Consider the following 13,865-nt stretch of genomic DNA (forward strand, 5'->3'; position numbering starts at 1 on the left):
GAGCTCATCTCAGTCTCCCCTCTGGCAGGTTAAAGCCAATCAGTTTAAAGCCATTAAACCCCCCTGCCATGGGGATGTTCAATGAAGAAACTATTTGGTTACTGACCTCGAGTTTATGATACACTCAGTGAAATCCTACCCCATCTTTTAAGCAGTTTAGGATCTACACACTGACCTTTGAACCTGCTGTTTCCGTGTTCGATTTCACAGCTCTTTCCCAAGGGAACAGAATGACTCCATTTAATTAGACTCTAACTCTCCTCATCTGCCCCAGAAGTTTCTTGTCACCTCATTCAAATGTAAGCATCATTTATGCTTAAAGGTTTGTACTGGTTTTTCACCAGGGTTCTAAAAAGCTCTGTAACATAATAATTCACCCATTGTGAAACTTCTGTAGACACTGCAACAGGAATAGTGCTTGCCTTCTCTTGGTGCTGTATCTTGACCAATAGCTTCAAGGAAATGCATTGTAATTCTCCCAAAAATACTGCCCAGATAATAATCCTGACAACATGTGTGAGGCTGGAGAAAATGAAGCACATGGAAGAGGAGAAATTGCATTCTTCTTCCCAGTCCCAGCTATTAATACTAAGCTGTAAACACTACATGGTATGCCTTTGTTTTAAGGTGACAATCACAATCAAATCCATAGCTGCTAAGCTTGGTGGCTGTGGAAGAACACCAGTTTCATATAACAGTCATGGTATAAGACAAGATGTTTCAGAATGAGCTGCCCCAGCACCATCAGCACAGACAACAGCCGGGCTGGGCCAGATCAAAGGCTCAGCTTGCACAGCATCTTCTTTCCAACAGTGGCCATAAATGGATGTCCAGAGGAAGAGAACAAAAATAGGCTAGGTATATATAATACTCCTGTCTCTATTTATAAGCATACATCTTTCTCCCTTGCTTCCACCTCCAGTCATTTCCAGCTCAGGGGCAATCACTTGATTTCCATTAATTTGCCCACTCTCCCATAAGAGGTGTAAACTTTAAGCACCCACAATTTCCTCTGACAGCCAGTTGCATCAGTCAACACCTTCACAAAGAGCCACCTACTACTGATCTCCTTCAACTTGGCTCTTATCTTCCTTTGAAATCCCCAAGTTCTGTTGTTGGAAGGAAATGAACAATCCCCATCCTCCCTGTGTCCTACGTGATTTCACAGACCTCTGTCACATCTCCTTAACCTGTTTACTCACCTGAAGGGTTCTAGTTCATTTAGTTCTTCCCAAACAGAGACAGTTGGACACCTTGCAGCTCTTATCTGAGCGTTTATAGTGTCAGCAAGTCTTTAAAGAGGGGAGGATGAGAGCTGCAGAGTGTGCACACCACAGGTAAATCAGAGATTTCTAGTCCATCACAGCAATGTTCCTTGTTCCATTCTTAGTACATTTCCTATGATTTTAGTTGGTTTGTTACTACTACTGAGCACTGTGCTCATTGTTTCCATTATAACCCCAAGATCTTGTTCTTGCATAGAAATGGAGATAGAATCTAATTACACTCTCACATGGAAATCAGCTCAGAGTCCATCACTTCACATAGAATCCTAGAATTATTTAGGTTGGAAAAGACCTTTAAGATCATCAAATCCAAGTGTAAACCTGGCACTCCCAAGTTCATACAGAGCATTAAGATCATTTTAGGGGAGAGTCAATGCAGTCCTTAAGAGTAGCATGACGTACATGTGCTTTGGCACAGGCTTGACACTACGGTGAACTCAGACACATGTACTTCAAGCTGAATCCCTTCTCCAACCCGTGCTCTATTCATGCAGCTACCCCACACCACAATAAAACATGATTTTAACATACCCACTGCTGGCTTATACCACCAATACCTCCAAATTTGCTAAAAGCACACATCAGTATTTGATAGAGCAGACAATGCTGCTCTTACAGGTGACTGCAAACAAGACTCTTTTCTCCCAGACAAACTCAGTGCACTGATTGTTTGATACGGGCTGTTCTTTTTCTGCTTTATAATTCTCAAACATTTGCAGTTGTGAGTCTGTCAAAGCTTTAATTTGCTTAATCTGATTCACGAGCACCTTGTTAATCTTTTATCAGTTTTATTACAAGCTGTAAACAAAACCCAGTTCTTCAATAATTAAAGGGCAGAACCAGCCCTCAGGCAAATGAAGTCTGGGATGGGGGGGGGGTGTTCAAATTTAAAATCAGAGTAAACCCATAGATTAGGCTTTTTCTTTCCCATCTACAGAATCAGTGACTCTGGCTTCAAACCAGGAAATAATTCTAGATGAACAGATTGCGTGTGACATCCCCCCAGCCAGCCTCTCTCATCGACTGTGTCCTGAATATTAATCTATCAAGTACCTACATGTCACTGGTTCCAGCGTTACACATACCACAGGCTTGCAAGTCAAAAGCTGTATCCCCAACAGCAGCTCAAGAGAATTCCTCTGCATTTACGTGTGCCCAGCCACGTCCGAGTCTGCTGCTTTGCCACCAGTCCCTCCCAGACAGCAGCAGGTCTCACCACAGCTCATAGCCTGAGAGAAGGCAGCTCTTCTGTCCTCTGGCTGCACCGACTCAACCTTAGATCCTTGGCTTCAAATGGGGGTTCCCAGGCAGGAGGTCCTTGTGTGGAATACACACCAACAGTGATGACACCACTGAGGCTGGTCACCCATAGAGAGGATACTGCTATAACCTTAGTAAATACAAAACTTACCCCTAGTTACTCATATTGAAGTGTTATTTAATGTCACTATTACTGCTGCTACAACCTGCTCTTTGCTCTACCGACTCTTCAGTCCAGCTGTGCTGAAGAACAGCATTCACCGATGCCAATCACTCTACAACCGCCTTAGAAATTTTGATACAAAGTTTCCAGCTTTCTAATGTATTTCAAACTGTGTTTCCTAATGTATTTTAAATTGTATTTCCTTCTTGTTACAAAAGCAACCACTGTTAATGACACCCTCCAAAGCACTGCAATCTGAAGAAAACCTAAGGAACTATGAGAGCAAGTCTGTGCAAATTCTAATTACCTTTTGACGGTACACTGCCATGCACACAGAAATGGATTTAAATGCATTACACACCTAAAAATGGGTAATGGATGCACTGCTGGCCTATTACATGCGGTTCATTGTGCAGAGTTTTCTGGTTGTGTGTTTTGTGCAGTGGGCTGTAAAAGTTGCTTAACAGAAGAAAATACATTTGATTAAAAATTTACATCAGAAGAATGTATCAGGGCTTTTTTTTTCCCCTTGTTACTTTACGTGCCCCTGACGATTCCCATTAGCATACAATTCTTCTTAGTCTCACAAACACATGAAAAAAAACCCAGACTGAAGATGGAACATTTCAGGACTAGATCTCAAGGCATACTGAAGACAGAGCTGGTCAGAATCTGGCTCCAGCTGGAAGAACACCCAACACATATTCCCACTTAGAGGTGGGAGGATCCTACAGTGATACCGAGATGCTCAAACAGTTCTGCTCCAGTGACTCCCTTTATGAGAAATGCCAAAGGGAAAATGGGAGGTGCCCATAGATCCCAATGGCTCAGCCATGCGAGTCCCACAGAGCTCCCAGCATCTGCCCAGGCAGGAGCAGCTCTGGAGCCGTCTGCATATGCAGGATGCAACAACTGCCTCAGATTCCAAGAAGTCCTTTGTATTTCAACCATATTCCCAGCAAAGCCAAATGAACCTACAGACCCTTCTGATTCTTCATATCAAAATGTTATGAGTTAGTGATAACCACTTACAGCAAAAAAACAAACTGCAAATGTTCAGTTTGTAGAACAAAGAAATCAAGCATTTCACTTCTTACTTAAAATGCCCTTATCCAAAACCACACCAGCCCTCTCCCAAGAGCTGGTCCAACTATCAAGACTTGCCAGAACTGTCTAAAGAGCTGCCTAAATCAAAATAAGGAAGAGCTACTTGGCCCAACAACCTTCAGCATCCTCCTCCAAATGCCTAGAATAACATAGAGCAGAAGTAGAGGGAGCCTGGGCAGTACCTGCGCACGGCTCATGCTGCAGGAGGCCATTCCTCACAGGAAGTTTGGCTGAACTACACTTGGTTCTGCAGACCTAGGAGCAGAAGAAACCCGAGGGGCAGTTTCTGATGTGAGCACACGTGTGGCTGAGCAGTGCTGCTGTGAAGAGCTCATCTCTCATCCCTTTAGGGCTGGCGACTGCACATCAACCGCTTCTCTTCCTCTGGGTTTCAGCCCTGCCTGCTTTTCAGTGGGCACACAATGCCATGGAGGCAGGAGCCTGTGCTTCTGCTGGTGCACCAGCCAAACCCAGCCTTTGAGGCCAAAATAAGGGGGAAAGCATTGTTCAGATGCACTATCCAGCCTCAGGAAGAAGCGCAGCAGCAGCCACCATGAGCAAGCACCTTTTGTCCTTCAACATCTTTGTGTTCACAGAAACAGCAGATAAAATCAATGCAATTAACAGAAAGCCAAAATGTCAATCAAAGCAAGTCTGTGAGAGAGCTGTAACGGCAACCACAGGCTCACCCAGCAAAGCCAGGTGGGGGAAGAAAGCAGCCGAGCCCAAGGAGCTCAGGCTCCTGAAGCATGAAGGCACATTTGTAATAATCCATATTTACAAGTGAAGTAAATTGCTACATCTATTTTCCTGACTTCGATGACTAGGCCCAATATCTGTATGCAAGCACCACAATGACAAATCTCACTCATTTCCCTAAACGCCGGCAGCCACAGTTGCAACATGATTTTTAAAAATGTAAACTTTTAATATTCATAGGCAGGAAAGGGGAAAACTCAGCAGCTAAAAGTGATAAAAATACTGAACCAGGTGTCTGTGCCAAGTAATTTGGGAAGATGCAACCCTTCGCGGATCATCTCCAGTTTAAGGAGTAACATCTTGATTTCGCACCTGCAGAAATCCATCTACAAAGCAATGAGGAGAAGCAGCAGCAAAAATAAATAAATAAAATTAGCACAATTAGCTCCAGCAAACACTTTTAGAGAAAAAAGCAGGAGGGTTCCTCCTCCCTCTGAGGGTGCTGAGGCGCTGGCACAGGGTGCCCAGAGAAGCTGTGGCTGCCCCATCCCTGGCAGTGTTCAAGGCCAGGTTGGACACAGGGGCTTGGAGCAAGCTGCTCTAGTGGAAGGTGTCCTTGCTTTAAGGTCCCTTCCAACATAAACCAGTTTGGAATTCGGTGTTTCTGTAAGTCTGACAGAGAAAGTCACCAACTGAAGCAGTCGTCCCTGACTCAACCAAGTGTGGGGAGATATTTCTGGAAGAATTCATCATTCCAGGGAAAATGAGTGTTTCAGTGCACTCAGGTCACCAGACTGATTTATCCCCTTGGCCATCCAGCTCTTTTGAGCACCTATGTTAACTCTGCTCATTTCAGTAGCTGGTCTAAAAACAGCTATGGACTCCTGAAAATGTATTCCCTATCCCAGCAAGGGGAGAAAATGGTCCCAAGATGAAAAATGTTTTTGTGGGGAATGGGAAGGAGGAGACATTGTCTCCTGTATTTCCACACAGGAGATAAATAACCAAATCTTTGCCGCATTCCTCCTGTAGAGGACAAGACAAATAATGAGCAAAGTCAGAGAAGAGAGAAAAAAAACCCTAAATTTTCTAAAAATACAGCAGCTCATGAATCTCCAGCTGCAGAGCTGCCCTTTCAAGATGCAACTCTTGGTGCTTGTCAAGAAAGACACTTCCTGCCTCGATCCCCCTGGAAGAGCAACACAATCTAATGCAAGTCACATTCGATGGGCTGTGTGCTGCTCACTACCAAGTGGCTGAATTACTGGGTGCAGATCTCATCATACTCTTTAAGAGTAATATGGAATCAGGGCTTTGATTTAGATTGGCTTTATCCTTTACTTTTAAAGTACAACTGGCAATAATGTAGTCTGCACATTTAACATTTGAAACAGGGTTTCCATTTACCTCTTTGTACTTACTAGAGGAAAATGACTGTAATTGAAATCTTTCTGCTGGAAATGAAGCCCTTCGAACACTCAAAGTGTTTTCTGTCCTTAAGCCTTTTTATTTTAGCTGTCAAAACTGTAAACTGCCTTCCGGAGTAGTGGGAGTCTTATGATAGAGCAAGACATGAATATACCCCATATCTAGGTACCGGGTGTTTTAATCTAATTTTCCAGCTAGGAATACAGCACTTCCCTCCCTTTGGGCACTGCTGGGAATGAGAGAATTAAGCTTTGCTTCAGTTCAGCAATATCTATCAATGAGCCTCAAACAAGGGACCAGGCTTTTCGAGGACAAAGCAAAACCTTTCAAGTCCTCGAACTTCATCCATGAGCTCCTTCAGACAGAAGCAGCAACACGTGAAGCCCGACTGCCCACTCCTGCTACCTCTCTCCACACATCTCCCACACTTCCCAGAATTTCACAGATTCCCAAGAGCTTGCCTTCTTTCCTCTCCTCAGATCAAACCGATTTCCCAGTGTCAGCACTATTATTTGTATGTAGTTGTTGAATTTTAATTACAGTGTACATGCACTCAGACTGAATGTGGGTATTATGTAAAAGTGGCTCCTGTCCAAATGACCTTATATTAAATCTTTGAAAGGGTAAACATAAAAACTTTGGGCTTTTTCCAGTAGGATCCCATGAAGTTTATATAATAGAATGTTTGCAATTAACTTGATAATAGACTCAAGATGAAGCTGTGTGGATTTCTACTTTAGTTACTTTTATTATCTGATTATTTTAACCACAATTAAAAATGTGCTCCTGTGAAATGGGTTTGCAGTGCTTGTCTAACACAACATTAAAAACAGTTTGGATAACTTGAGCAAACTAACACGCCAAAGTACATCAGTTTATCCACTATCTCGCTCTTCTTCCAGTTCCGACATGTCTTTAGGACAGAAGGCGAGCACAGTCTAAGGCCATTTCTCAGGCTTGCCGTTGCAGCCACTGAATTTTCTCCCTACCAGTATAAACCAGCCACAAGCTGGCAGACAACACAGACTGGCTTAGCAAGAGATTTCAAGGCGGCAGATGGATGCAGTGAGTCTGGAAGCTCCCAGAAGACCTGGGAGGGTTGAATTCCCTTGGAGCTCAGTCAAGTTCCATCCCCAAACCTCAGCTCAGGTCTATCTGCAGAAGCTGCAGATAAATCTGATGGGATGCACAATGTTCAAATAGAAGAGTTTACAGCAGTAGTGATGCCAAGAGCATAAACCAGGTTGACTATCTGTATGTGAAGGAATATTTCACAATGGATAAGCTGCCTGCAGTTACCTCTGACATGTATATAAATACATATCAGAGAAGGGTCTTCAGACATTAAAATCTTCCAAAGCAAATCAAAGGGGAAGAAAAAAACATATTTGTGATGGCCAGAGGCAAGGATGTCAACCTCAGCAGAGCCAGCCAGCTAATCAAAATGTCAATGAACTTCCCTGCAAGAGAATTAAGAGGGAGCGGTGCAATGTCAGTATTGTGGCACACACAGGAAAAGCAGTTCTAGTTCTGATTTGACAGAGATACTGTACTGACGTGAGGGCAGAGACCCAACCTTTCCCTAACCTAACATGAACTCCCTTCAACAGACATTGTGTAACACTGCCAAAGGAGAAGAGTAAGCTCAAATTGAAGTTATTTTCATGGGCTGCTGCCAGAAGAGCCATCACTGTCCTTTCCACTCACCCTCAACCAGGTATAAGGTTGAGGTACATCTTTTATAGCTGTGCACTGGGGGTGAATTAGGACACAGGTTGATCTGCCTGAAAACGAAGCCAGTCCCAAAAAAAGGGAATAAAACCTGTTCATTTCCAGTTGGATCAGGTCCCGCACTCATGTCACCACGTGGCGGCACAAGCACTGCCGCTGACAGCGTGTAGCTGGGAGTGGGAACGCTCATCCTTGCAGCAGCCTGCCCGTATGGTAACTGAAAATGAGAAACTGCATCTCCAAGGGAGGTTTTAAATCCCTTTAGACAAACTGATGCAAGAAGCTGGTTGGAGAATTTCTAGAGATACTTCAGCTTTGCTAACATAAAGCCCATTTCTAAAGCCTTGACAACATGGACGAGTTGCAAAGGAATCTGACCTCATTTTTTAAACCAATGTGGTTACACCAAGGCAAAAGCACTTGTTTCACGGAGCGTGTACCCACAGTGTCCAGCGAGAGAACTGTACCAGTTTAACAGACTCGGTGTTAATTCACACTAGCACAACTTCTGCACGCAGGCAAGACTTGAGGCTAATGCAGAATAAGCCAAGCAGACAACCGCAACACAAAATCCTGTGTTTAGCAAGGGGAACATCCCCACCTCGTAGCCAAGATTGAAATGTCTGAAGAGCCTTCCATTAAGGAACCCCCACTTCCATGCGAAGGACTAATGGGTCTCTTATCACACACAGAATTCAATAGAAGAGCATGCACGTACTTCCTGCATGTGTGCATTATGGTTTCGAGTTTTTCTCTCCCCCCAAACAGATGAGCAGACTTGGCAACTTCCCTGGTGAATCAGAAGAAAATCCTGTAAGGCACAAGGAACTCTAAGAAGAACTAAATGGGTTTCCTGGATTTCATCCACGTTCACATTTCACAGGTTGTAGATCTCAAAAATATCTGTTTCTGACAAAACTGGTATGGCAGGTTATGCAACACACACACAGTCACCCAGTGACAGGAAAGCAGGAACATGATCTGCTTGGTTCAGGGCTTTCTGGTTCAACTGCAGGGGTATTGAAAAATAAAACAGAAAAAGCAAATCTAATCACCAAATGTCAAGGTGGAAAATAAAAATCCCAGGTACTTTAAATAGCCAACCTCATCCTCTCACAAATAACTACTGATTTCGTTAGACTTTGACTTCCAGGAAGAGCTTCACATGCTAAATATGCAGAGTTGGTTTGGTTTGATAGAGATGTTTATAGGTCTGCTCTGACTCTTAAACCCATGGAATTATTGCAGAGACACATCAAGGAGATAAAACATAACTGCCTAATAAAGAGGATTTTGCAGCCAAATTGCCTTTGTAAGACTGCCCCAAACAAATGAAAAGGGAATACTTAAATCTGGGACTTTGTTAAATATGCTATTTGCAGCCCGGGATAAATGATAGGACAATCTTGTTAAATGAAATATATATGCTTTCACAGTGTGCAGTATAACTTCAGGCACAAAGACAAGACATAAATCAATATGCCAGAACTATTTGCCAGAATAGAATATTTCAGGCTAATAGCACATGCATGGGCTTTTCCCTGTTTTAAGAACAGCAAGTTGCTAACCGCTCGAGGATGTTTAAGGAACAGATAGAGAAGCTTCTTTAGTATTCCCACAAAAAAAAACTTGTCATGCTGCTCTTTTCCCCATTTTGCTGGGTTCAAGGAAACAGCAAAGCTACATACAGATACTCTGACTGGGTCTCAGCGTTACTGACCACAGGATCAGTCTTGAACGTGGGGTAGGAAACCATCCAGGGACCCAGTCAGTGAAAATGCATCACTGTCAAGCAAGTCCCCACTGAGATCATGGTCCATCTTCTCCCCATCCCCATCCCTCTGTCTCCTCCAGGCATCTGGGTACCAGGGGACAGGAAAGGTAAAGTGAAAGATGAGTGTGAAAGGAAAATCCAACAGAAAGCACCATGTTCTGTGCAGTAGGAAATGCAGCAAGTTCCACAGTAAACTCCCCAGCAAACAACCTTAGCAAACATCTCACTACTTTTTGATTAATAGAACTTCTTTCTTCCAGTAGTAATTATTTACAATTAAATGCTTAGTTACTAAAGGAGAAGAAAGACCTGACTTCCCTCCAGAAGCAGGTTACATCTCATAACCGGCTCTACAGAACAAGAAACATTCCCCCTTTTCAAGCTGCACAAGAAGAAAACAAATACATCTCTCCTGCTTTTTTCCTCGTCTTTAATTGACACAGCCCTGTAGGAATCAGACCTTTTTCTCTTCCACTTACACAATGTTGAAGTTGTGGCTGTCACACTTCCAGCCCGTACCCTGTGCTGCAGAGGCTTTCGGCACCGCGTTATCTAGCAAGCCACAAGCAAACAAATTCACCAGTGAAACTTCCCCACTGGTGCCTGTCAGGAGCAGGGGGCTGCAGGCGACCACGCAGCGATACCCCGGGAAAGGCTGCCGGAGAAAACATACCCACTTACCTTCTCCGCATGCTTGAACTTGACATAGAACCAACTTGACTTGATCATTGTCTCACCTCCTGCCCCCGTTAAAAAGCAGAACAGCAACCCAAAGCTATCCTGCTGCTGAAAGGCAGCGTGCCTGCACTCCTCCCGTCAGAGCCGGCGACTTTCCAAGGGGAACACGGGATTTAAGGGAAGCGAAGAGTGGGAGAACAAGGACAGAAGGAAAAGGCGATGCTTTCCTTCTGCAGCTCCAGTTTGTCCCCTCCTGCCCTCCCAACACTGAGCGCGATCTCACTTGCTGCCTCAGAGCTCGCCGAGTGCCTCAGCTCCGCGTCTCGCTGTCAGCTTGGCTGCCTGACAGCAGAATTCCTCAAATGGACTTCAGCTGCATTCATCGCAAATGGCACATGTCAGTAAAGCCAGGAGGCTGGCTCTGGTGCTGGCAGCCTCCCAGGACCATGACCTCCCCCAGTGGGATGAATAATGAATTCCAGCACTTCCCTCCAGACACAGATTAACACCTGGCTAAACATTATTCTGACAATGAGCTTGCCCATTCGGAGAACGCTCCAGCACCGTGTTAACCCCTCATGCTCCCACCATGCAGCCTGGCGATGCTCTGGAGGCTGTCCCACGATGCTCTCCCCTATCTAAAGAAAGATTACCCAACTATATATAGTTTAGAAACAATAAAGCCTCTTAGGCATAAAGCAAATATCTCCTTTCTGATTCTGCAGCTGCAGTAATGCCACCCGGTAACCAGAGCAAGTCACCAGGAGTCAGACTCTCTTCTGCCCCCCCCCTGCCCCCCCCTTTCCAATCTCCCCTCCACATACCCACTTGTTCAGCTTTGATGCTGCTAGGCTCACGTTTTAAAACAGAACCTGTAAAGACCCTTCGGAAAAAAACAACAACAAAACCACTATCAGTATGAAACTAATGCATTGAAAATCCTGGGCAGACTATCTGTTCTTCAGTCCAATCAGAAACACTGTCCACTCTGGTTTAATGAGACGTATTGATCTGGTTGCAGCTCCCTGAAAATCTCCCAGCTCCAAGCACGCCACAGAGCCCTGAATATCAAGTTGCAAACTACAGGATGAATATAATCAGTCCACTGTATTTCTGCTGTACACAGACAGTGCTACACCAGAGCAGTGCTATCTGGTCCAGCACCTTATGTCCAAAGAATTAATTTAAGAAATCCCAAGTCCCTCAGTAACACATCTAATAACACAGACCAAAATTTCTTGTGCAGGTACTTGAACCTCTTTATGCTTTTCCAGATCTAGGTATCTTTTTCACAGGCAGAGTGAAGCAGAATAAATACACGTACCTCTGGCTTATCACCTCCTACTGTACATACACACAGAGATACACAGCAGATGAGACAGATACTGAAAGTTAGTTTGTCAATATTACCTAAAAAGTGCTACCAATGCTGATAATGGTGTCAGTGCAACACATGAAAGCTGGAACTCTGAGAGCCTTGTACTTCTTTACTTGCCAACAGAGGTTTTTAGAACGTTTCGTGAACTCAGACTTATACAAGCGATCTAAATACCAATACTGACCAAGAACAGTCCCCTCATTTAATCGATTGTATGGCTCTAACCTTCCTACACATGGGAAGATGTCCTAGTCCATACCCATCTGCAGCAGCAGCAGATGATGCTGCTCAGTCCTGCTCTGGGGTTAGACCCCTGTTCAGCTAGGGCATCAGGGTGAGCAAAGCCCCTTCTAACCCCTCTCAACACAACTCAGCCGAGCTGCCTTAAACCACTGCCAGACATGGCACTAGCTGTCAGAAATCCCTTTCCACTGATGCTACAGAAAAGTATTCCCACTCTCCCTTTAATCCTGTCTTTCTGTGGGAGAATAAACCCATGCTAAAAGGGTTGTAAAATGTTCCAGCCTCCTTCAGGACTATGGAATCATAAAAAATTGTGTCTTGCAAACACAACAACAACAAACTAAAAGGTCTCTGACAGTGAACACACATCCCAAGAAAATTGAACCACTGATTTTTCTTAGCACCTTTATTTTCTGCACCTCAAAAGCTGGTTTTTGAAGTAGCAAATGAATAAATAGGACACATCCAGCTGTGTGTCTGAACAGGACCAGGTCAGTGCAAGAGCCTCGCTTCCTCCTCACTGTTACTTGGCCAAGACCTCTTCTGTCCTCCAGCCCCTGGAGTAGGGGACAGTGTCTGGATTTACTGCAGACACAGATGTGAACCACAGAGGTGGTGCTGAGACACAACTCATGCTCAAGCCTTCCATACCCACATGGTCACTATGCCCCCATGTACTCAATTATCAGAAGCTTGCTCATGGCGTTGACCCCAGAGTCCCCAAGGGGACCTGGGGGCAGTGTGACAGGGCGCAGGCACCGAAGCAGGGAGCTCTGACACAGCGTACCAAGCACAAACAGCTGGGGCTCAAAGCAATTACCAGCCCCTGGATGTTTTCCACTGGTTCATTAGCATCTGGCAGGACCTAAAGTTCCAGGGTCACAAAACACAGAGCTATTATTTTAGCTCAGGAAAATGCAGAGCGACATCCCTCGAGAGCTGTCCTTTTGTTAGCAAAGGACAAGTGCAGTACAGGGAATGGAGATGCAGGACTTCCAACCATCACATCCCCCAGCCAGGCAGGGAAGAGCTGATCACACACAGGATTGCCCATTTTCTGTCACACCACTGAAACGCCCAACATCAGCATCCACAAACAGCCCCTTGCCAGCATGAGCAGAACACAGTTATTTCTTACAGTACTAAGAGCTGTCCAGGTTTGCACATGGACATGAAGTACACACCACCTGAAGTCTTCAATACTACATTTATCTTCAGAGCCGAGCAAAATACACCATGTATTTCAAACCTGACAGTGTCAGCGCTTTGTCTGAAGTGTATTTGAGTGTCATATTTTATGGTGCACCACATAACAGCTTCACTTCTGTTGCCCAATTCATCTTCACTTGTTAGAGACTTGCTGCCAGACAAACAATACCATGGACAGGAATTCATCCCTAAACATGCTGAAGCACCAACCTTCAAAACTCTGTTATCCCACACCTTCTCTTTCAAACACCCACAAATAACATGAAGGTGTTATTCAGATTCCAAGTTTGTACAGCCAAAATCCAGACTTGACTTTATACACCCCCACAAAGGGAACAATACTTTAATACAATATTTGCAATTCTCCCAGCACAATCATCTTTTGATTTATTCAGCAGGTTTTGTCATTCTCTAATACACCATTTCAAACTTGAGACAGTGTACATAGGAATTGAAATAACCTCCTCTTTAACAGACCACTGCTTCTAAGCCTTTTAATATACCCTAATGTATATTTAGATATCAATCCACATTCATTTTCAATTATTCCCCATGACAAAGCTCATCATACACCAACACAGCAAAGTAAACAGCAAGGAGTACCTGTCTGATTTTTAAGTCACCTTAAAGCAGGGCCTACCTCCTCCTCTCTAGCTCCAGGTTGTTGCCAAGTTAGACTACCACTTCCTCATGCTGGGGGAAGTGTTAGTGGGAAGGAGGGCAGGAGCGAACTGGACACTATTTCACCTTGTATGTGCCACAGTATAAACACCCCGAAGAACCCATTGGTACAGGGAAGCAGAGCTATGCTGATCCTGGAGTAAGCTGAAGAGCACTGACCCTTCTGCCAAGCCAAAGGAACCTCTGCATATACTTCTCCGTGCAGAGAGGCTGAAGTGAGATGGTGTA

The 13,865-nt window shown here is 44.4% G+C and overlaps 1 protein-coding gene across 8 annotated transcripts in view; it reads right to left on the minus strand.

Moving 5' to 3' along the window:
* The window catches only part of AUTS2 (activator of transcription and developmental regulator AUTS2), a 733,350-nt gene that overhangs the window by 480,318 nt on the left and 239,167 nt on the right, over positions 1-13,865 (minus strand). Inside the window, exon 1 of one of the 8 annotated variants that reach the window (XM_057410703.1) lies at positions 10,130-10,458. The exons of the other annotated variants lie outside the window; for them this stretch is intronic. Within the exon in view, the coding sequence (XP_057266686.1) occupies positions 10,130-10,177 (48 nt within the window). The 5' untranslated portion in view covers positions 10,178-10,458. Of the gene's footprint in view, positions 1-10,129; positions 10,459-13,865 lie in introns of those variants that run through there. 8 annotated transcript variants of the gene reach the window in all.

The sequence above is a fragment of the Pezoporus wallicus genome, unplaced genomic scaffold (assembly GCF_028554395.1).
Source record: "Pezoporus wallicus isolate ANWC-B61680 ecotype Strahan unplaced genomic scaffold, APGP_CSIRO_Pwel_v1 contig_8705, whole genome shotgun sequence".
In the NCBI taxonomy this organism is placed as follows: domain Eukaryota; kingdom Metazoa; phylum Chordata; class Aves; order Psittaciformes; family Psittacidae; genus Pezoporus; species Pezoporus wallicus.